General features: G+C 53.1%; 7 protein-coding genes across 7 annotated transcripts; 1 reads left to right on the top strand and 6 right to left on the bottom strand.

The window, feature by feature from the left end:
- Positions 1-34: 34 nt before the first annotated feature.
- Positions 35-888, bottom strand: BO82DRAFT_244647 (dienelactone hydrolase family protein; the record flags this gene model as incomplete). Its single annotated transcript, XM_025630817.1, has 4 exons — positions 35-289; positions 352-503; positions 625-708; positions 828-888. Coding segments are annotated over 4 exons (552 nt in total), but the record flags the coding sequence as incomplete, so codon positions are not given.
- Positions 889-1545: 657 nt separating this feature from the next.
- On the bottom strand, positions 1546-3308 carry erg4 (c-24(28) sterol reductase; the record flags this gene model as incomplete). The annotated part of the gene is made up of 4 exons (XM_025639666.1): positions 1546-1557; positions 1619-1836; positions 1894-2225; positions 2278-3308. The coding sequence occupies 4 exons, from the start codon at positions 3306-3308 to the stop codon at positions 1546-1548; spliced, it is 1593 nt and encodes a 530-aa protein (XP_025485588.1).
- An 877-nt stretch (positions 3309-4185) lies between these two features.
- On the bottom strand, positions 4186-6789 carry BO82DRAFT_349389 (RING-type E3 ubiquitin transferase MAG2). Its single transcript, XM_025633875.1, has 2 exons — positions 6247-6789; positions 4186-6178 (listed from the first exon to the last, which is right to left on the bottom strand). The coding sequence occupies exons 1-2, from the start codon at positions 6481-6483 to the stop codon at positions 4310-4312; spliced, it is 2106 nt and encodes a 701-aa protein (XP_025485587.1). The 5' UTR covers positions 6484-6789; the 3' UTR covers positions 4186-4309.
- Positions 6790-7259: 470 nt separating this feature from the next.
- BO82DRAFT_32834 (mRNA-binding ubiquitin-specific protease UBP3) lies at positions 7260-10401 on the top strand. Its single transcript, XM_025633006.1, has 5 exons — positions 7260-7940; positions 7999-8730; positions 8783-8889; positions 8948-9110; positions 9170-10401. Exons 1-5 carry the CDS (start codon positions 7422-7424, stop codon positions 10205-10207), a joined length of 2559 nt encoding a protein of 852 aa, XP_025485586.1. The 5' UTR covers positions 7260-7421; the 3' UTR covers positions 10208-10401.
- Positions 10402-11220: 819 nt separating this feature from the next.
- Positions 11221-13409, bottom strand: BO82DRAFT_298827 (FAD/NAD(P)-binding domain-containing protein; the record flags this gene model as incomplete). Its single annotated transcript, XM_025632005.1, has 4 exons — positions 11221-12236; positions 12421-12761; positions 12824-13167; positions 13251-13409. 4 exons carry the CDS (start codon positions 13407-13409, stop codon positions 11221-11223), a joined length of 1860 nt encoding a protein of 619 aa, XP_025485585.1.
- A 299-nt stretch (positions 13410-13708) lies between these two features.
- Positions 13709-16246, bottom strand: BO82DRAFT_360064 (putative Na/H antiporter). Its single transcript, XM_025636740.1, has 5 exons — positions 15738-16246; positions 15006-15679; positions 14873-14955; positions 14418-14826; positions 13709-14345 (listed from the first exon to the last, which is right to left on the bottom strand). The coding sequence occupies exons 1-5, from the start codon at positions 15853-15855 to the stop codon at positions 13989-13991; spliced, it is 1641 nt and encodes a 546-aa protein (XP_025485584.1). The 5' UTR covers positions 15856-16246; the 3' UTR covers positions 13709-13988.
- Positions 16247-16674: 428 nt separating this feature from the next.
- On the bottom strand, positions 16675-18115 carry BO82DRAFT_32809 (RNA-DNA hybrid ribonuclease). The gene is made up of 4 exons (XM_025632996.1): positions 17821-18115; positions 17192-17768; positions 16960-17094; positions 16675-16882 (listed from the first exon to the last, which is right to left on the bottom strand). The coding sequence occupies exons 1-4, from the start codon at positions 18023-18025 to the stop codon at positions 16852-16854; spliced, it is 948 nt and encodes a 315-aa protein (XP_025485583.1). The 5' UTR covers positions 18026-18115; the 3' UTR covers positions 16675-16851.
- Positions 18116-18362: the final 247 nt, after the last annotated feature.

Raw genomic sequence — 18362 nt, 5'->3', positions numbered from 1 at the left:
CCCCCTTCTCAATATTCGAAGCAAGACAAGAACTCACCATAGTCAACTCTCCCTTGATATCTCCGGCGCGGGCCAGACTGTCATCGTTCTTACCCTTCCCAAGCGTGTGGCTATGGATGTCGGTCGCAAAATAGCACACTGCCGCCTTCACCCGGCTATCCAGCGCACACCGATATGCCAGATGGCCACCCAGGCACATTCCCGTTGCGCCCACACGTCCATTGCACGTGGGCAGTGACAGGAGGTAGTCCACACAGAGAGAGGCGTCTTCGTCGTAGGCGGCGATTTTCTGTTGTCACCGGGATTTAGCATGCGCACAGTCTCCTCAAATCATGTCAACTCTGCTGTTACCTTGCTGATCTTCCACTCATTTCCCTTGTCAGTATCCTCGGCATTATACTCAAGGGCTTCCGGACCGGTGAATTCGTGGTAGCTAGAGGGGGCGGCGCAGATATAGCCCTGACCGGCAATTTGACGGGCGAAGCGCGCCACGGGGCCGGTGACTGATTTTGAGAACCCATGTCAACGGATTGGGCTCAGGTACAGTGGAACAAGAGCCCAGCTCAACGGCGGGTGATGTTGCTCGGGGCTACAGTGGGCTCGATAAGGCGGGGGGAATTATACCTTGATAGATCTCACTGAAAACTACCACACCCGGGAACCGTGCCTTGGGATATCCTGGAATGGTGGGATGATAGACGTAAATACCTAACAGTGTACACGTTAGCACTCTCACCCTCGGTGTTCAAGTTCGGTATCATAGGAGAGCTCCTTCCCATGGGTAGGAGCCGACAATGAACGTTGGTTGCGTGAGTTCTATAACATACGCATGGTCCCACTGCCGTCCGCCGTGGTAGGCACATCGTGGTAGGATTCTTGAATCAACATGATGAGAGAGTCGTTACAGATACGCAAACAGAATGCCAATCGCTTCCTGATTGAATACAACCTTCGTCCGAGCAAGACTCCAGCAGCTGGATAAATAGCTAGCTCGGCGGGGTTGCAGCTCCGGACTGATTGCCGACCGATAAGCCTGGAGGGTCGGTCACGTGATCAGCATACCATCGGCCCAATTTCATGTTCAGTGCTACAGTGCATATATGCACCCGCCAGTCATGTTAAGGTGGCTTAGGATGCTTTAGAATGTACATTGGTATCTTGAAAAAACACAGGCAAATAGTTCGAAGAAGGCCGTAAGCCACGTAGATGATCAAAAAATGGCGAAAGCGGAGACAACCAAGAACAACATTCTAATAATGTACAGGAATTGTATAATTTTCATGGAAGTAGAAATAACACAAGCCAGAAAGATAGAGCCTACACTGGCAGACCCATCAGTAGTCTGATTTGCCACACTGGGTAGCAGTCAGTGACAGAGTGGAGTTTCCAGGATTAGGCCGGGAATGATGATTACAAGAGTGTATTAATAGAGCTCGTAAGAAGAGCCAAGGTCGAAGTGTTGACAAGATCATCTTTGTCGGCGCAGGTCGGCCTTACAAAGAGATGGTCAATGTACCGATGGAGATTTCCAGTGCATGAAGTCGTTTAGAAGACGTACTAATTCGCTTGATAAGTTGATGTTCCATGTAAAAGAAAGAGATCTCAAAAGGCAACTTACAGGAATGAACAGGTAGGGAACCTGTCTCTCATACTCTCGCCACGCCTCGCCATACTTGTTCCGACAGCGTTGAATATCGCGCAGTGCGCGGTGGCTGATCATACATGCAAAGAAGATGGGGTAGAACCATGGGAACGGGCTGCTGAAGCCGGTGATCAAGCCCCAGTTTAATGCGAAATACAGGTCGCAGGTGTAGTGGATCTTGCGCGCCTTTCCGTCTGTGAAAAGATTAGCATGATTTATAATTCATGTCGGGGTTCCGCTGCGAAACTTACACCAACCATCAACAAGGATCTTTGAACCGTCCTCAGCTGTGATGGTCTTGGGGTTCTTCAGTGTTTGCCAAGGGAGCTGAGGGAAACTCTTGCGGAACACCAAAGTACCACGCTCCTGCTGGCGGTAGCGGTTCTTCTGGCTGTTGGTCGTATCCCAGACCCAGTACACGAAGAGGTACGCGACATAGAGGAACACCAGGAAAGGCCGGTTCCAGCGATAGGTAGCGGGATCGTGGTTGGCAAGGTAAATGGTACAGTGGCAGTAGCTCAGAGGCACTCCGGCAAGGTTCCAGAAAATCAACATGAAACCCCATTTCTCATAGTACATATCCCTGATTCCTCATTAGCCTGATATGCTGATAGCGTCCCGAACCGAAAACTCACCATGTGGAAACGATACACTCCTCGCCCTTAGAGCAGGCGTTGGCGTAGAGGAAATGAGCCATGAGAAGGAAGCCAACCTCTCCCGATACATATCCGTATATTTCATATTGTCTGGCAGCTGCACCCATAGTGACGAACAGAAGAATATACCATGGTAGGCGGACTTCGAAGAACATCTTGAAGTCCAGGATACCAAACATTCTTGGGTTGAGCTCGGCACCCATGAAGAAATCATAAATGGGATACCCAGTCATACGGTGCTCGGCGCCTCGAGCCAATGCTGAAAAGTAAGCGACGAATGAAACAATGAAACCAGAGAGAATGGCCACGTTCATGAGAGGTCCGAAGTCATCGATGATCGTGTAAAGCTTGAAAATGCCGGTGAAGTGAAGTCCCAAGGCCAAGGCGATTGTCGTGTAGAAGGACCAGACGGCGGAACAGTAATAAGGGAGCTGCTTGCCATCAAGGTGCGGCAGAGGACGACCCATAACGGTGATACCTGGGAGAAGCACGTAGCAAGCCCCCTCAAAGATGAAAAATACCCAATATATCGCCCATGCCTTCAGCGACGGGAACGCACCCACATAGAGCAGGTTACCAAGATGCGCAAAGAACTCAGGGATGCTCTGGCCCGGTTCAGGAAGCGGCGGTTTGCCATCGTAATAGGTGGCACCGAGCCACATGTATTCCATCAGCATCGGGAATCCGATCATCATGCACAATACACCCAAAGACCCTCCAAACTCGAAATGCCCGCTGTGATCGACCTTGGAGTCCTTGCCCTCCTCCCAGCCATCGATGATGCGTGGCTTCTTGCCATTCGAAATGGCGGCGTGTCGATTGGTCGCGGGCGTGTTTGTCTCTTCATCCGAGGTATCCTCGATCTTGACCTTGGCGGAGGAGCGCTTTCGAGACGATGACTTGGCTTGTCCTGAAGCATCTGCTGCTGAATCGGAAGTGTCGTCGGATGGCGCAACGCTGCTGCGGGTGACGCGGCGACCGGGGGTCTCGATGAAGCCAGGACGCTCCATTTTCCTAGCCATTGATCCTTCTGTGAGCTCAAAGTGGCCGCGAAGCTGTTATGCGCGCAGGTGAAGACGAAGCGAAGGGAGAGAGAGAGGGAGGGCTTGAGGTATTTAATCTGCGTAGGCAGTCGAATTCCTTATGGGGAGATTTTCACCCTTGCGCAAAACAACAAATCACTTACTTGGGGGTTTTCCCCGTTTGGGAACGAGTCACGGTCATTGTGCGCGGACCATGCAGTCAATTGAGTTTAATAATAATCTCGAGTGTAGGTACGAGGGAACGATTGAGAGGAAGCACCCCACAGAGCTAATATCGTACAAAGAGAGGGGAGGTAGGGAAGAGAGGGGGGGAAAGAGAGAATGATGGGGCGATCGAGGAAGAAGAACAATAGTGCCCAGTGCTCATCAGGGTCGGGGAGACACTAGACTAAGACTGAGTGGGTTCTTTACCCGTGCGGTAGCATTTCTACAGTACAGTACATACATAGTACACCGTACATAGGAACTATAAGTTACACTACGAGTACTACAACTACTCGGTTAGTTATAGCTTCAGCAACATGTTTCTTCTCATGGTTGAACGGTACTCTCATTGAAAGTTCACATAACACTGCTTCCTACAAACAATGGCCTTTCAAGCCTCTGGTTAGTCTGCACTCATCCAATACTTAGTGGGATCTGCAGGGGAAAGGATCTGAACACCTGGCTAAAGACGCACACTAACCGACTCACACGCTATGATTGGCCTGGCTGACTTAGACTGCATCTCCCACGGGCTCTATTCATGACTATGGCAACTTCAAAGTACACTCCTGTCCTTTGTGTTCGCATTGAACAGTACAATATATCCACTATAGATGAGATACAGAAATGTATATTTATCATTGATCATACATAAGTTTAAACAGATGGTGTCTACATGCGAATTTGCCTTGTGACTCCTGATCCATGTCCCACATGTCCCCTTGCTCCCTGAACCGAAATCCCATCCATGAGAGCCTGAGCAGTCAAGCACCTCTTTGGATGTTAGTCGACATGAGTGTGATCTTTTTATTTTTCTTTTTCTTCCCACCCGAAGAGGAGGCGGGTGTACTGGCCCCCTCAGCAGCTGATTGAGCAAGGGCCTCTCGTTCTTGTTGGGCCCAGAGCTCTTCTTCCCAGCCTCGAAGCCAGCCATCAGAAGCGGCTGCCTGAGAGCTGGATGGCTGCGAAAGAGGTGTCACCGCTGCCGTGCCCCAGACCGTTCGACTGCTGGGTGGGCTTGTTGATGAAGACTCTAGACCCTCCTCCGGAGGAGACATCTCAAGGCCTGAAGCGCCGCTTGCTAAAGGCTGGAAATCACGGTCAGAAAACGGAGGGTCACTGCTGCTACCAACACTAAGTCTTTTTCGGTACGCAGAGGCCCAACCCTTCTCATTTTCTTCCCGCTCAGCACGGATGCGATCCTTTTCTTCTCGGGCCTCTTTATCTCGATTCCGCTTTCTCCGCCTGTCGGTTTCAGACTTGAACTCCTGTAGAATCTCGGGCTGAACGACATCGCGCCAATCACATTCAAGGAAGTTCACTTCGCAACCATAGGGGAGATGACCGAGATATTTGACCCTTTTTCGAAGTTCGTCGTCGACAATATGCCCAGTAGAAATTCGTTCAACCCGTGGTAGAATAGTGGCAGGGAACGAAGGATAATCACCAAAGGCGGCCTTAAGAATGCGAATGTCCAGCGGGGAAAGATAAAAATGAGGTAGAGCTTGGTAGAAGTAAAACGGGTGTTCAGGGCCACGGCCGGTCCCGAGATCTCTCTTTTTGTTCTTTGAGCCGGTCGAATTTAGGTCGAGCTGATCGAGCGCCTCGGTCGCACGCTCCGCATCGTTGGCAGTAACCTTGTTCTCCAAGGTCCCGTCAAGACCTTCGCCTTCAGATGGAAAAGATTCTGCAGCTGAGCCTTTGCCTGATTGTGCAGCATCTTGTAAGGTAGAATTCATGGCATTTTCACCTTGCGATGGTAGGCTGACAAATTGTCGCTCAACATTCTCTGGAGGGTTCCCGATGCCATCTAATTTGGACTTCGCCTCGTTGATGGCGGCAACTGCCTTCTTGCTCCATGTAGAATCGTCCCCAAACAGAAGTTCGTCTTCTACCTCTTGCGCTCGCAATCCGGAAATCTCTGCATCATACTGGTCCATCATGTAGTCCTCACCTCCCTTCATAATCCGCGCATAGTCGGCGACTTCAGCAACATTGTACCATGGAATATCCGCACCGGGAGCGATGTCTTCGGCCCCGTCTCTAGGCAGCGCTAGGGTGCTGCCAGGAACTCTTTTGACCAATCTTAACACAACGTCGCCGCCTTCGACAGGAAGATCACCTTCTTGACCACGGAACCAACGCACAGGGCGTGCTTCGGAGATGTAGATTGAATCCCAGCAGATCGGACATTTTTTCCAACGCGGCTTCTTTTCAGGGACCGGATGTTCTTCATCAGTGGAATGCATGTAGCGAATGAGGCAGGGGAGGCAGAAGATGTGACCACATCGTGCCATTCGCGGGGCAACCGGAGTGGAGAGACAGATAGGACAACTGGCGGACTGAGTTTGTTCAGACACTAGGACTTGAAGAACTGAATCCCAGTCCAAGTGAACGTCGGCGTTGGCCGCCTGGGTATGATAATTCTGGGTTGGATTCACAATGAAACGGTAGTTTGCATGAACATATCGAGCCTTATCCACCGCGTGATATCCGGAGCCCGGGCCCCAGGAGGTATAACGGCGGGCATTGCGGGGCGGAGGCTGATACTGAGGGCGTGGGGGAAGAGAGAAATTCATTAGATGCGTGATGGACGTTTGCCCCTTGCGGCTGGTTGAAGACTTCATGATGGCCTGCGAAAGATCGCGCCGGTTAGTTCAGTACATTCAAACACAGCTGGATATTGCCAGGGAGGGCATACTGATTCACTGTAATCGTCATCATCTAACACCTTCGGGCGGCGTTGTCGCTGAGTTCTCCTCGCCTGATGATTTCTGGGGGAGCTAGGGGTTCTCGACGTTAAGCCGGCCCCAAAACTGCCAGAGCCTCCAGCGCGTCGTTGCGCGCTGTTCTCAGATGAATGGTATGTCGCGGGCGCTGGCTGACTTGGGACATTCACCGCTTTGGATGTGGGAATCTGGCCAGGGTTGGACGACATTATTATGTGTAATCAAGGAGGAGGATGGCGTAAAATGAGTGAGGTTGACTACCTTCCTATTAAGGGGAAAATAGTGGACGACGGCAGTGCATGAACAATGGGGATGCAGAATATACAGCCACCCTAAAGTTGATTGGAAAGGGAAAGGTGAGGTTGGAGAAGGTCTGAAGATAAGACGATGCGATTAGAAGAACAATCACGAAGACCCCGAAGGGTGGCGCAAAGGAGAGGGAGAAGCACCAGGAACCTGAGGCTTCCCCTGTCGCTTCAGAACAAGTAGAAACAACGCGCAACAAGAGAAGGAAGAGAAGGGAGAAGAAGAGTAGGAGAGGGAGGGGAGGAGGGGATTCGGGACTCGGACTCGGGAGGGGCGAGTATGTCATGTCTTGGCGGGCTACGGGAGCCTCAGGCACGTGCCGACCGCCAAAAAAACATCATCTCCTTCTCAGCTCCCCAGCCAAACCCGCCTATTGCCCCCTCCGCTGCTGCTGCTACTCTTCCCTCTGGACCCCCCGGGTGTTATCCATTGTTCACCTACCTCCACCCTTCCCCTCGCATTCCAAGAATTTTTATTCTTAGACCTACTTACAGCTTTACACCCTCATCACCCTAGGTCAGTACTGCATTTTCGTATTGAGCTTCGAGTCATCGTGCTCTTCTCCGAGCTCTCTGGCGCAACCTCCTCGTCTCCTCGTTCTCTCGTCATCGCGCTGATCCCTTTCGACGCCTCAGGACTTCTCACCGCCAAAGAACCTCTTCCCAATTCCCCTAGTCCTAGCTTTCAGACTTGGTTCTGAAGGTTAGAATGGCTGCTTAGACGGGCATAAACCCCCCTCATCAGTCCGGTCTTTCTCTTACGATCTCGTATGGCTCCCATTGAGGCAACGCGTGGCTGAATCGTCAAGGCGACTTCCCTCTCCTCCAACTGCCTGGACAAGATGAACCACCATCTGCCCGCTATGCCCCATGGGCAGCCACCCATGCCGCCCACCCCTCGTCGACAACAAGATATTCCCTACACCGCAGGCCCTCCGAATATGCGATCTCCGCCTGCGTACATGGGCTTCCATCCCCATATGAACGGCCATCCTCCCCCGGCCGCATACTCGCCTCAACAATATTCCCACTGGTACCCCTATCCTCCCATGCAGATACCTCCCCGCCCATACCAGCATCACCCGTATGGCTCGATGTACGTCGCGACCTACCCGCCCTCCCAGCCGATCATGGCGCCAGCGCACATCCACCCTCCGACGCTTCCTATGCAGCCCAGAACTTCAACTCCCCTGCAACCCACCATGTCTCCCGTTGGCATGGCGCCTGTTCCTTTAGCAACCCAGGCGCAATCACCTGCAGTCATTCCGGCCCAAGCACTGGCAAGTCCTGTTGTGCCTTCACCACCGCCTCCGGTCCCGGTTCAGGCTGAACCTGCCCCCAGAGAGCCATTCTCCCCACCGGTAAGCGCTTGGAATCAATCATTATCATCCAGCTGTCTAACAGAGAGTAAATCACTAGCTCCCATGGCTGTCTGATCCTGAATCGCCTTTTCCTGCCAGAGCTCCTCGCAGGCGTCGCAAAGGCCGTGCTTTCCAATCCTCCTCGGCCTCAGTTGAATTCCCAGTGAAGGACGCCCCGCGACCTGAACACAATGCGGGGCAAGGCGCAGAGAATGTGGAAAGTGTGCCAACACCATCAGAGCCCCAGACACCGACCTTATCTGTTGCCCCGTCGGTCGCGAATTCCACTCAACCCACTACTCCATCCTCGGTAACCCAGACCCTATCTGGTCGCCCTCAGTCTCAGACAAAGGGACTCAAGCCCACTGCTCCGGTCGTTCCGGTCGTCCCTGTTGTTCCTGCTCCTGGAACTCCTCGCCAGGCCGTCAAAGACGAGGCCACTCGTTCTTCAGAGACGCCGAAGACTACTAGTATCAGAGGCACTGGTGAGGTGACCGAGGAACAAGAGCCTGCCGATGAGAAGGCCCAGGAGCCTGCCAAGCAAACCCAGCCCGCTCCCGCAGCCCCTAAATCTTGGGCAGACCTGGTTAAATCCAAGTCTTTGGCCAAAGCAGCCGGCACCTCTGGATCTTCTGCTGCTGCGACCAACGGTGTTGTGAAGCCCAAAAGTGAGATGCTCGCTGATGTTTTGATGAGCTTGGGAGAAGATGTTTCTCAGTACTGCGACAAAATTGGGTTCCTGGAGCCTAGAGGTCTTGTCAATACTGGCAATATGTGCTACATGAATTCGGTAAGTTCGTAATCCACTCGCAGTCCATTCCGTAAATCTAACCGGGGAACAGGTCCTGCAAGTTCTGGTCTTCTGTGTTCCCTTTTACCAATTTATGGATCACATTGGGCGGAGAGCATCACACAGCTTCACTAGTAACTATCCCATGATCGATGCATTGTTAGTGATGACCGTTCCGCCATTGTCTTAGATTTCAACTAGACTGACTTTATTCCAGGATCATGTTCATGAGAGAGTTTCGCGTCATTGATGCTGCTGACACAGAGGAGCAGTTGCGCCTTAGGCTGAAGGCCAATGAGCTCGAGCAGTATGGTGACGCTTTCATCCCGGAGTTTGTTTACCATGTAATCCGGCAGCTGCCGCGATTCCGTGACATGAGAGTGAGTGGTTTTGCTCCAGAAAAAGAGAAGTGTTATATACTAACTCCGCTCGATTGAAGCGTGGCCACCAGCAAGATGCACAAGAATTCTTAGGTTTCCTGTTGGAAGAGATGCACGAGGAGTGCAGCCGTGCAGCGAAGGAAGCACCATCTACCACCACGGCATCAAACACCGATGCGGACAACGCAACTGAAGAGTCTGATGGATGGTTGGAAGTCGGCCACAAGCAAAAGGCAGCAGTCACACGCTCGTCTGGCGACATTTCTCAGGAATCCCCAGTCACAAGAATCTTTGGAGGAAAGATCCGATCCGAGTTCAAGGTTCCTGGCAACAAGACTTCTGTTACTTTGGAGCCCTACCAGCCGCTGCAGCTTGACATTGGGTCCCCCGAAATCAACAACATCATTGACGCTCTCAAGGGCTTGACGAAGCCAGAGAGCATCCAGGGAGATTTCAATTCTGCACGTGGCCCTAACGTCACTGCCACCAAGCAGGTTTTCATCGAGACCCTGCCCCCAGTCCTCATCCTGCATCTCAAGCGATTCCAGTACGATAGTGTCACCAACGGTACCCAAAAGATCTGGAAGCGGATCGGCTACCCCCTTGATCTGGAGATTCCACGCGAGGTGTTCCCACCTAATAAGCGCAACGTCATGATGGCACAGGGCGGACTGCCCAAGTACCGACTTGTCGGTGTCATTTATCACCACGGCAAGAATGCCAGTGGCGGCCACTACACTGTTGACGTTCGCCGGCAAGATGGCCGTGAGTGGATTCGGTTGGACGATACTGTGATCCGTCGCGTACGCAGCGAGGATGTTGCAGAAGCTGGTGGCGAGGAGGACCCCAAGGTCCTGGCTGCCGCGATGGAACAGCACAAGCGGGACAGCTCCAATGCTAATATTTTCGATCACATCGACCAGGATGACCAATCTGACAATGAGAGAGGATGGAGCCAGGTTAATGGCACGCCAGGCAAGAAGTCCGGCGCCAACGGAGCATCGGCGCCACCTAACATCACACGGTCATCTGCCGGACGTTATAATGCTCGCGACAACAAGGTGGCATACCTGCTATTCTACCAACGTATCGCTTAGATCCTCTAAGTGTTGTTTGGATAGATAAGAAAGAAGCAAGAGCGATAGACCCAGCCAAACAACGATCAACACACCTTCCGACACTCCGGGACTATTATCTTGTTGCCTCACACGAGGAAAACCCTCAAGGACTGATATTCAGCCATCAATTCCAGGACCATATCAAGGTTCGACTGGCAGGCAGCATTTCACCAGCCGACCACCAGCCGACCACCAGCCGACCAGTAACCACGAGACCGTGACTGACACCTCTCACAACTTTTTAAACAGCATAAGTCAGCGCGGGGACTGTTGGGCACGGTCCTTGCAATCAGACGATTCGCTGTCCGAGACTTGTTTTGCTATTTTCTTTTCTCTATGTCGCTGCTTATGGCGGGCTTATCTCAATCTATTCGTATTGTACTGCGATCTGCTTGTCTTTTTTCTCTCTATCCTCTTTTTTTGACTTGTTATCATGATACATCTTTCTCTCTCGTTTTGTAGTTGATCCACCTCCTTCACGATCTTTTGCGTTTGCGGTGCAGTCCGGTGGGATGTCGCTCTGATATATACCCCAGTTTCCTCGCATAGCCCTTTGGTTTGCTCGCTGATGCAGATGGGTTCTTTTGATGTGGCGTGGACGGGATTATTAACGACTGCATGAATTTCTTTTATAGACTTGTCTATCAAGAAGATCTTGATAGAGGAAAGAACGGAGGGGGCTGGCTGGCTTGGATGATGATTATGATGGGTTGCATGTGGGGGATTATCTGTTGCGATCAGACATTTAGGACTCTCTTTCTCTCTCTCTCTCTCTCTCTCTCTCTCTACTAATGATGTTGTGTGGTGTGGTATGGTGTATGCAAATTTGGGTGGGGAAAGGTCGTTTCAAAGGAAGGATTGGAGTTACGACTTTAAAAAAAAGCGTTGAAAAATAAATGCGTCAAGACAAGAGATTCAATTGGATTCTTCTTGTAGCAAGCAGCAGTATGCCTCGTAGACATTGGTAGAGCGAGGCAGAACAGTTCTCAAGTCTACTTGTCCTCGGCAATAGCCACCGCCGAATGTACACTCTGGTCTTCGGGCTGGAATACTTCCACCAGCTTTAGAAAGCTTTCCTCCTCATTCGCCCGAGCCTGATCCTGTTGGTAACCCATGTAGCGTTCGTGTCCCGTAACCACGCGCAGGATCTCCTCCACCTGCTCCGTCGTCAAAGCGTGGCCAACTGCAGCCGTGTCTAGCCTCCACGGCCCACGCCACGCAGCATGGGTATCCGGCCGTACCAGGACCAAACTCGCTCCCCAGACGCGGTGCGCATGAGTCTCGTTACTCAGTGTCACCAGCTTGAGCGGCATCCCCAAGGTGGCAGCAACGGAGACAAAGGTATCCGCCGTAGTAGCACAGCCATCATCATCCTCAGCACCACCCTCACCAACGTGCCGTTGCGGGCCCTCCCCCTCCACGAAGTGAACCAGACTCCACGCAGGCCCAAACTCATCATAGATACTCCTCTCCCTCCCCAGCAGTCCCTCCCCGCCCCCTTCTCCCCCATCGCTTTGCGGACCCCGCAAGAAAACATGAGGCACCCTCCGCCCCGGCCTCGTCGAGGGAACATACCTCTCCGCCTCCCACGCCCGCCCCATCTCCTTTTCCGCATCCGGATCATCATCCTCCCCCCAAACCCCAAAAGACCCGTACCGCACATCCAACTCCACCCCGCGATCCAACGTCTCGGGGCCAGACATCTCCACAAACGCGTGGATCTTCCGCCTCAGCGCGTCGGCCGCCGCATCGTCATCCCGCTCCAGAACGCCCACGGGGTCCGGGAACATCGCGGCCAGCTTAAGGTGCTCGAGGAGGTGGCGGTGCGAGCGCGCCAGGGCGCGGATCATGGCCGGACGCCGGTCGAGGGTGTACGATTGCAGGAGCAGGGGCCCGCCGTAGGGGGTAGGGGACGGCTGGGTGAGGGCGGCGAGGCGCCAGGCCAGGTCGAAGGCGTCGGCCAGGCCGCTGTTTAGACCGTAGCCGCCGTGCGGGGGGGTTCGGTGAGCTTTTATCTTCTGTGTTAAGTTGCTCGGCTTATCGGAGTATGGAATCGGTGGTGTTGGGGTCATGGAAGGTAGGGTGGAAGGGATATAAGAGAAGGTATAATGCAGGAAATGTAGTGTGTGTAGTCCCGAGGTATAGGTATGGATATTTCAGCCCAGGAAGGGCAAGGGATAAACAAAACTCACCCGCATCACCCGCAAGCACGACCCGGCCCCTATCACTCAGATACGTCTCGGCGATACTGAAATTCGGGGTCCAGGCACTGTGCACCAGGATCTCATCGATTTGGATCACCGCTTTCTGACTGGGTAGCGGACCCCCGAGCGTCCGGTACACCACTTCCTTCGGATCAATGTCCTGCCCCTCCGGGAGCAAATGGACAGGGAAATGCGCGGTGAAGGTATCCTTATCGTCCTGGTCGAGGATAAACCCCCCGTTGGTGGGGAAGATATGCCAACAGCGGCCGAAGGGGAACGAGCGCGCCAGTTCCTGGGAGCGGAAGTGCACGAGGTAGAAGCGCATAGGCCTGGGCTTCCAGTCAATGGGGGGGGGGGATCGAGGGAAGATTGAGGGGAGGGTGAAATGTACATCGGTCCTCCGAGCATGCGTATGCCCGCAGCGGTACGCACGCGACTGCCTCCTCCGTCCGTGCCGACGAGGTAGCGACTGCGCACGCGGTGCTCGACGCCCGTCGCGACTTCGAGGAAGGTCGCCCACACCACCCCAGCCGTCGCGTCTTCGACGTGGTGCAGGTACTTCCAGCCCAGGCGGAGATGCATCGCTGCACTGCCGGTCTCCGCTTGCGCGAGGAGGAGCTTTCGGATCCACGCCTCGAAGATGACTTGCGAGCAGCGCTGGCTGGGTTCTGCGGGCTGAGTGCCGTCGTTGGTCTGGCGGATGGACTCCCGCTGCGTGGTGACGGAGGGAACCGGCTTGTTTTGCGGCTGGGTCAGTGGGACTGGGGCTGGATAAGGGGATGGTGATACGATGTGAGTGTGTTGGGGATCAAGCTTACCCAAGTGCCTAGGAGTTTGCTCTCTGGTCCAATGATGCGGGTCACGAACTGCGTATTGAAGTCGGTGGAGATGGGCACGCTGCCTTTCTGGGCGCGGTAGTCGTCGGCCAAGCCCAGAACGCGCAGGATCTCCATGGAGCGACAGTTGGTCAGATCCATCTTGGGCCATTTTGTGGTTTGGGTGTTCTGGTCGGCGATGAGGAAGGGGATGTTGAGCTGGTTGAGGCGGTAGGCCAGAAGCATGCCTACGGGGCCGGCGCCCACAATGGTGATGGGAGTATCGTAGCCTTCTTCCATTGCCATGGTGTTATGTGATGATGTGGTGAAAAGGAGGAAAGAAAGTGGGAAGCACGGAGCTGAGATTGGAGGGGTTCTGAAGAGACAACAACACAGGTCAAGTGGGTGGGGGTGAGTGAATGTAGGTTGGCATGAACGATTAATTAAGCTTCACCGATTGGGGGGGATCGGCCGCGATCATTACTGTGGTCGGCGCAAGGAAGAGAACTATCACACTGTCACCTCGATATTTTTGTGCCCAGTACTTACAGTTCTCCGAGTTTCTCCAATCATAACCCAGAAGATAAGGTATATACAGCAATTGTGCCCGTCATTCCATCTGGTCATTCACATACCTCCCTCGTATCAATCAATGATCGACCAGCCACACAGCGTATCATTGGCCAATCCCCCACATCTTCAGGCCTCAGCTCCCTCTGCAGCCCCACCCACCATCACACGTCAAGCCGCATTTCCAGCCTCATTATCATGAGTGACCAGATTCACCGGCCGGGCGGGTTCGTCCGCACCACCAACCCCGATTTGATCGCGCGGAGACGCAGTCGGAACCACTGCGCGGCCAATCTGGAAAACTGTCGGCTGCGGTGGATCCCTGGACGTCGTGATACCAGCACCGCGTTTCCGGCCCCGATTGTGCGACATCTCCGAGTTGCGCGTCGCGGTACTATGGGTGAAGCTGATGTTTCCGATGGGAATAGGATCTTGTTCTTGCGCCGCGCTGGTGCTGAGAGCCTGCGAGATGGTTCGGGGCAGATAATAGCCTGCTTTAGCCAGCGGAATGGAGAGACCATGCACCACCTGCAGATCAGGTTAGAAGAGCAGGCCTCCACGAGGATGTAAGACGTGATCGGAAGAAGGGCTTGTACTTACGATACTGCAGATGACCAGGAACCACACGATGACATCGACTGCTTCGGAAAGCTTCTGCGCGTCTTCCCGCACGGTGCCATTGGCTGTCACTCCTTGCAGAAATTCCCGACACACCGACAAATAGAAAATGGCTCCCACGCCGATGGGTCCGAAAAAGCCCACAAACCCCGCTTGGTAGAGGTGCTCGATCTGGTGAATATACTTGTGCATGGCGAACACAATCGGCATGCGACGGACGAGCAGAATCAGAATTCCCAGAAAGATCAACCGATAAATTGGAATGACACTGTTGTTGAGGAACGAGGCCCACGGGCAGACGGCGCCAAACCACATGAAGACCGCCAAGTTGAGAAGCATATCGATAGTGGGCTGCAACGAGTCGTCCATGGTCTCGAGTCGGAACCAGTCGCTAATCTGTCAGTACCAGCTGAATCGCCAGGAAAGTGGTCTCTTACTCCTGTGTGAACACATTACCAGCCACAAAGCAGGCAAGCAAATCATCGGTCCCAATCAATCCACAAGTGCCGACAATGAACAACTGCAACCGAAATCAGCATTGCACGCACTTCGGACAACACTCGAACTTACCGAAAGAGCGATAGCGAAAACGAGAAAGCTCTCCCGATCCACGTAATGATGCTCTTCTGCCCAATGAAGCAGCTCGCGCGAGATCCAACCGACCGTGATGCCATAGACCACACTCAAGAGCACAGTGTACGCCCAGGTTTCATAGAACCATAGCCCTATGGCCTTCCCCGCACCACCACTGTAGGCCTCACCTCCCATCTCGACATACTTGAGCAGATACAGGCCGAAATACAGAAATGGATACCCCAGACCGTCATTAGCCCCAGACTCCGCGACGATGATGCGCTGCAGCGGACGGGGCACATGCTTATCGGCGAATTTCCCTTTGACAATCGAGTTAGAAAGCACCGGGTCTGTCGGGGTGATACAGGCGGCCACGATGAGTGCATGCAAGAACGGGAAGTCCGGGACCATGGCCCAGATAACTAGACTGCTGCACATCCACATGGCCGCCATGCCCGGTCCCAGGAGCAGAGATAGACTCTTCCACTCCAGCTGCAGGTACCGTTTGGGGAGCTGCACCCCGGCTAGGACGAGCTGCACCCCGAGAACAAGCCGGGTGAAGTACATGGTGATTTCCCCCAGGTTCTGCTCCGACCCAAGGGCATACTCCTCGGGTCGGATGAAGTTGGCGGCATGCGGGGAGAAGATGACTCCCGCAAGCAAGGAAATTACTACGGGGTGTCAGTCTTGGTTTTGGCGCATCAATTGCTGTCTAAGGAGCTGACGCACAGGCTTCAGATAGGTACAGTCTCTCCTTGAATAAGTAGGAGACCAGTCCAAAGAGGGAGATGAATCCCCCTAACGTCGCACAGACTATGTTGAAATTGATCAACGATAGGGTAGGCATGGGTGGCAATTCAATCTCCGGGTCAGAACTGTCAGCTCTTGAGAGACAAATTCGTCGCTATTTGTTCTTCTGAGCGTCTAAGTATGTAAAAAACCACAAGCACGTGTTATTCAATCATAGTAAGAGCACTTGTAATTGCGTGGTGGTGTCCTTGGATCATTCGATTAATCGAGTATTTCGCAGCAGCCAGATTGACGGCTGGCGGGGAAGCAAGCAGTGAGCGGTGCGAGTGGCTTAGACTTGACGGCAAGAGAGGGTGACACAGAGCAAAGCGAGGGGCAAAGTGCCAAAGCAATCAGCTCAAGCAACGAGTGAGGTCCTATCTAGATATACTAGGTAGTGAGGAGGTAATCCGGAGTGTGGAGAGTAAGGAAGAAGAAATAGGTTTAAGTTTGGGGCAAGTTCGGTGGGTAAGTTAGTGGGAGGAAAGACCCGGCTATTATTCCAGGCTAACTAACTTACTACCTAAACCAAACTCCATCCCGCTTTGAGCCTAACTCTTCTCATACCTAGTAGATCTATGTTGCATCCATCCACATGTGTTCGAAATCATCATTTGGGCAGCTAAGCATCCAGTGTAGTCCATTGGTATCTCTCCCTCCAGGGGTAATCTGTCAGTGTAGAAAGCTAAATACACATTGAAGGTAACTGTAACGGAGTTACTCGATGTAATGCAAATCAAGTGTCACAGCATCACAACATCACAACATCACAACAGCAGACCAGCTCGGAGGCATTGTTCAGTGCATCATCCCATCCAGGATTTTTAGAAGAGCTGAGTAGATTCTCCATTAAAAATCGTCGTCATCATCATTATCATCATCAAACAAATCATCTGGGATATCTTTGGCTGCTGCCGCCATCGCTGCAGCCTTCTCGGCCACTCCACGTTGGGCGCCGTTCACAGCCAGGCGGTCGGCAGCCTCGTTGCCCGGATGTGAGCTGTGGCCTTTCACCCATTCGAATAAGGTCTGGACTTTCAGCTCATTGCGCTCATCAATTTTGGACAAAATGGACTCGACCAGATCTTTGTTGTCCACGGGTTTGTTACCCACTGTCATCCAATTGTTCTGTCGCCATTTGCGATACCAGACGGTCACGCACTTGATGGAATATTGGCTATCCGTGAATATGGTCACATCCCGATGGCGGGGAGCAATCTCAAGAGCTCGAAGGATTGCAGTCAATTCCGCTCGCTGGTTTGTTTGACGGCTACCCTGTAGAGGCTCGGACACATTTCTGCTGAGTGATGAAGAGTTAGTGGAACATTGCATTTCCAGCGTCTTGCTGCAGGGTGATTGAAAGAACACAGATGATCTCTTGGGGAATCACTAACCTTGAATCTCCTGGGCCGAAATATACGCCCACACCAGCCGAAGCCAGCGCTCTTCCGTTCTTGAGAGAACTACCGTCGGTGTAGATGCGCAACATCCCTGGGGGTCCATTAGACTTCAGCTTTGTGGCAGCCTTTTGATCCGCGGATTTGTAGATCACTTTCCCAGTTGTGGGATCCAGAAGCACATTCGGATCAAATCCGTCCGTGGTCCCAGGAGGTAAAGGTCCGGTGCCCGGCTCCAAAGCCACGCCATGCGCATCCGTCAGAACAGCGTCTGTCAGACCTGGAGCCCCCGATAACTTAGCGGCCTTTGCGAAAGTGGCGCCGTTTGCTTGTTCTTCATTCACGAATGCCTCGGCTTCCTCTCTGGTCGCAAATTTCTTGTATCGCGGCTTGGTGAATCCTTTGATCTGTTCCTGCGCCTTTGACCAGTCGGTGTAGACCCCAGGCACTCTCCCGCGCTGGACGCCGTAATATCTGGGGGGATCGGAGCTTGAGTTGTTTCCGCCGCGACCGGCGCCAACGGTGGCCCCCGTGAGAAAGGCTTTCGCGTCATCGAAAGAAGAAAATGCCTGGACTGAGATCGTTGTCAGTTAGCGACCGCGCGACTGGGTTCGTTCACGACTTACAAACGGCTCCCTTGTACCCAGTCACCTGGGTCAAGCAATCGGTCCAACTGTAGTAAACCCCCGGCTGATAGCCCGCTTTTACAGCATAGTATTTCCCTACGACATTGCGCTTGCGTTTGGTGCCTGCGGTGGACGCGGAAGAACTTGTTCGGGAAGAGGTGTTTGTAGCAAGCACGGAGGTAGGGGAAGAAGTGGTATTGCTCATGGCGTCAAAGCCGCCGTTCGGCAGATTCGAGAGCGAAGTGTTTGATATAAGGAAAAACACAATTTTCGAGACGGGGACAAGGTCAAGATTCAAGTCGCTTGATGAAGTGTGGCGGTGGGATAACTGGCGAAATTCAAATCGAGGAACGGGGATTCGCAACCTGCAGCTCAAAAGGGCACCCCTAGGTCCCTGTTTCGGAGCTACAACACAAAGCCGACAGACAGGCGTGGTGGAATAGGATCCGCTGTATGGACGTAAGGTCGAGATGAAGCTCTCTTCTGAATGTTAGGGATTTAAATTGATGTTGACCAAGAAGTCCGAATAGCATTGGGGGGGG

This window comes from Aspergillus uvarum (assembly GCF_003184745.1).
Source record: "Aspergillus uvarum CBS 121591 unplaced genomic scaffold BO82scaffold_131, whole genome shotgun sequence".
Lineage (NCBI taxonomy): Eukaryota > Fungi > Ascomycota > Eurotiomycetes > Eurotiales > Aspergillaceae > Aspergillus > Aspergillus uvarum.
This window is presented reverse-complemented; position numbering and strand designations above follow the sequence as displayed.

Excerpts from the sequence above, each read along its gene's own strand:
- BO82DRAFT_349389 (XM_025633875.1), bottom strand. The coding sequence starts at position 6,483 with ATGTCGTCCAACCCTGGCCAGATTCCCACATCCAAAGCGGTGAATGTC. Across the intron at positions 6,179-6,246 it reads ATGACGATTACAGTGAATCA|GCCATCATGAAGTCTTCAAC; the intron begins GTATGCCCTCCC and ends GATCTTTCGCAG.
- BO82DRAFT_32834 (XM_025633006.1), top strand. The coding sequence starts at position 7,422 with ATGAACCACCATCTGCCCGCTATGCCCCATGGGCAGCCACCCATGCCG. Across the intron at positions 7,941-7,998 it reads GAGAGCCATTCTCCCCACCG|CTCCCATGGCTGTCTGATCC; the intron begins GTAAGCGCTTGG and ends GTAAATCACTAG. Across the intron at positions 8,731-8,782 it reads ATATGTGCTACATGAATTCG|GTCCTGCAAGTTCTGGTCTT; the intron begins GTAAGTTCGTAA and ends ACCGGGGAACAG.
- BO82DRAFT_360064 (XM_025636740.1), bottom strand. The coding sequence starts at position 15,855 with ATGCCTACCCTATCGTTGATCAATTTCAACATAGTCTGTGCGACGTTA. Across the intron at positions 15,680-15,737 it reads ACTGTACCTATCTGAAGCCT|TAATTTCCTTGCTTGCGGGA; the intron begins GTGCGTCAGCTC and ends GACACCCCGTAG. Across the intron at positions 14,827-14,872 it reads GGTAATGTGTTCACACAGGA|CGACTGGTTCCGACTCGAGA; the intron begins GTAAGAGACCAC and ends CTGACAGATTAG.
- BO82DRAFT_32809 (XM_025632996.1), bottom strand. The coding sequence starts at position 18,025 with ATGAGCAATACCACTTCTTCCCCTACCTCCGTGCTTGCTACAAACACC. Across the intron at positions 17,769-17,820 it reads TGGGTACAAGGGAGCCGTTT|TCCAGGCATTTTCTTCTTTC; the intron begins GTAAGTCGTGAA and ends CAACGATCTCAG. Across the intron at positions 16,883-16,959 it reads GATAGCCAATATTCCATCAA|ATCTGGTCGAGTCCATTTTG; the intron begins GTGCGTGACCGT and ends TGGACAACAAAG.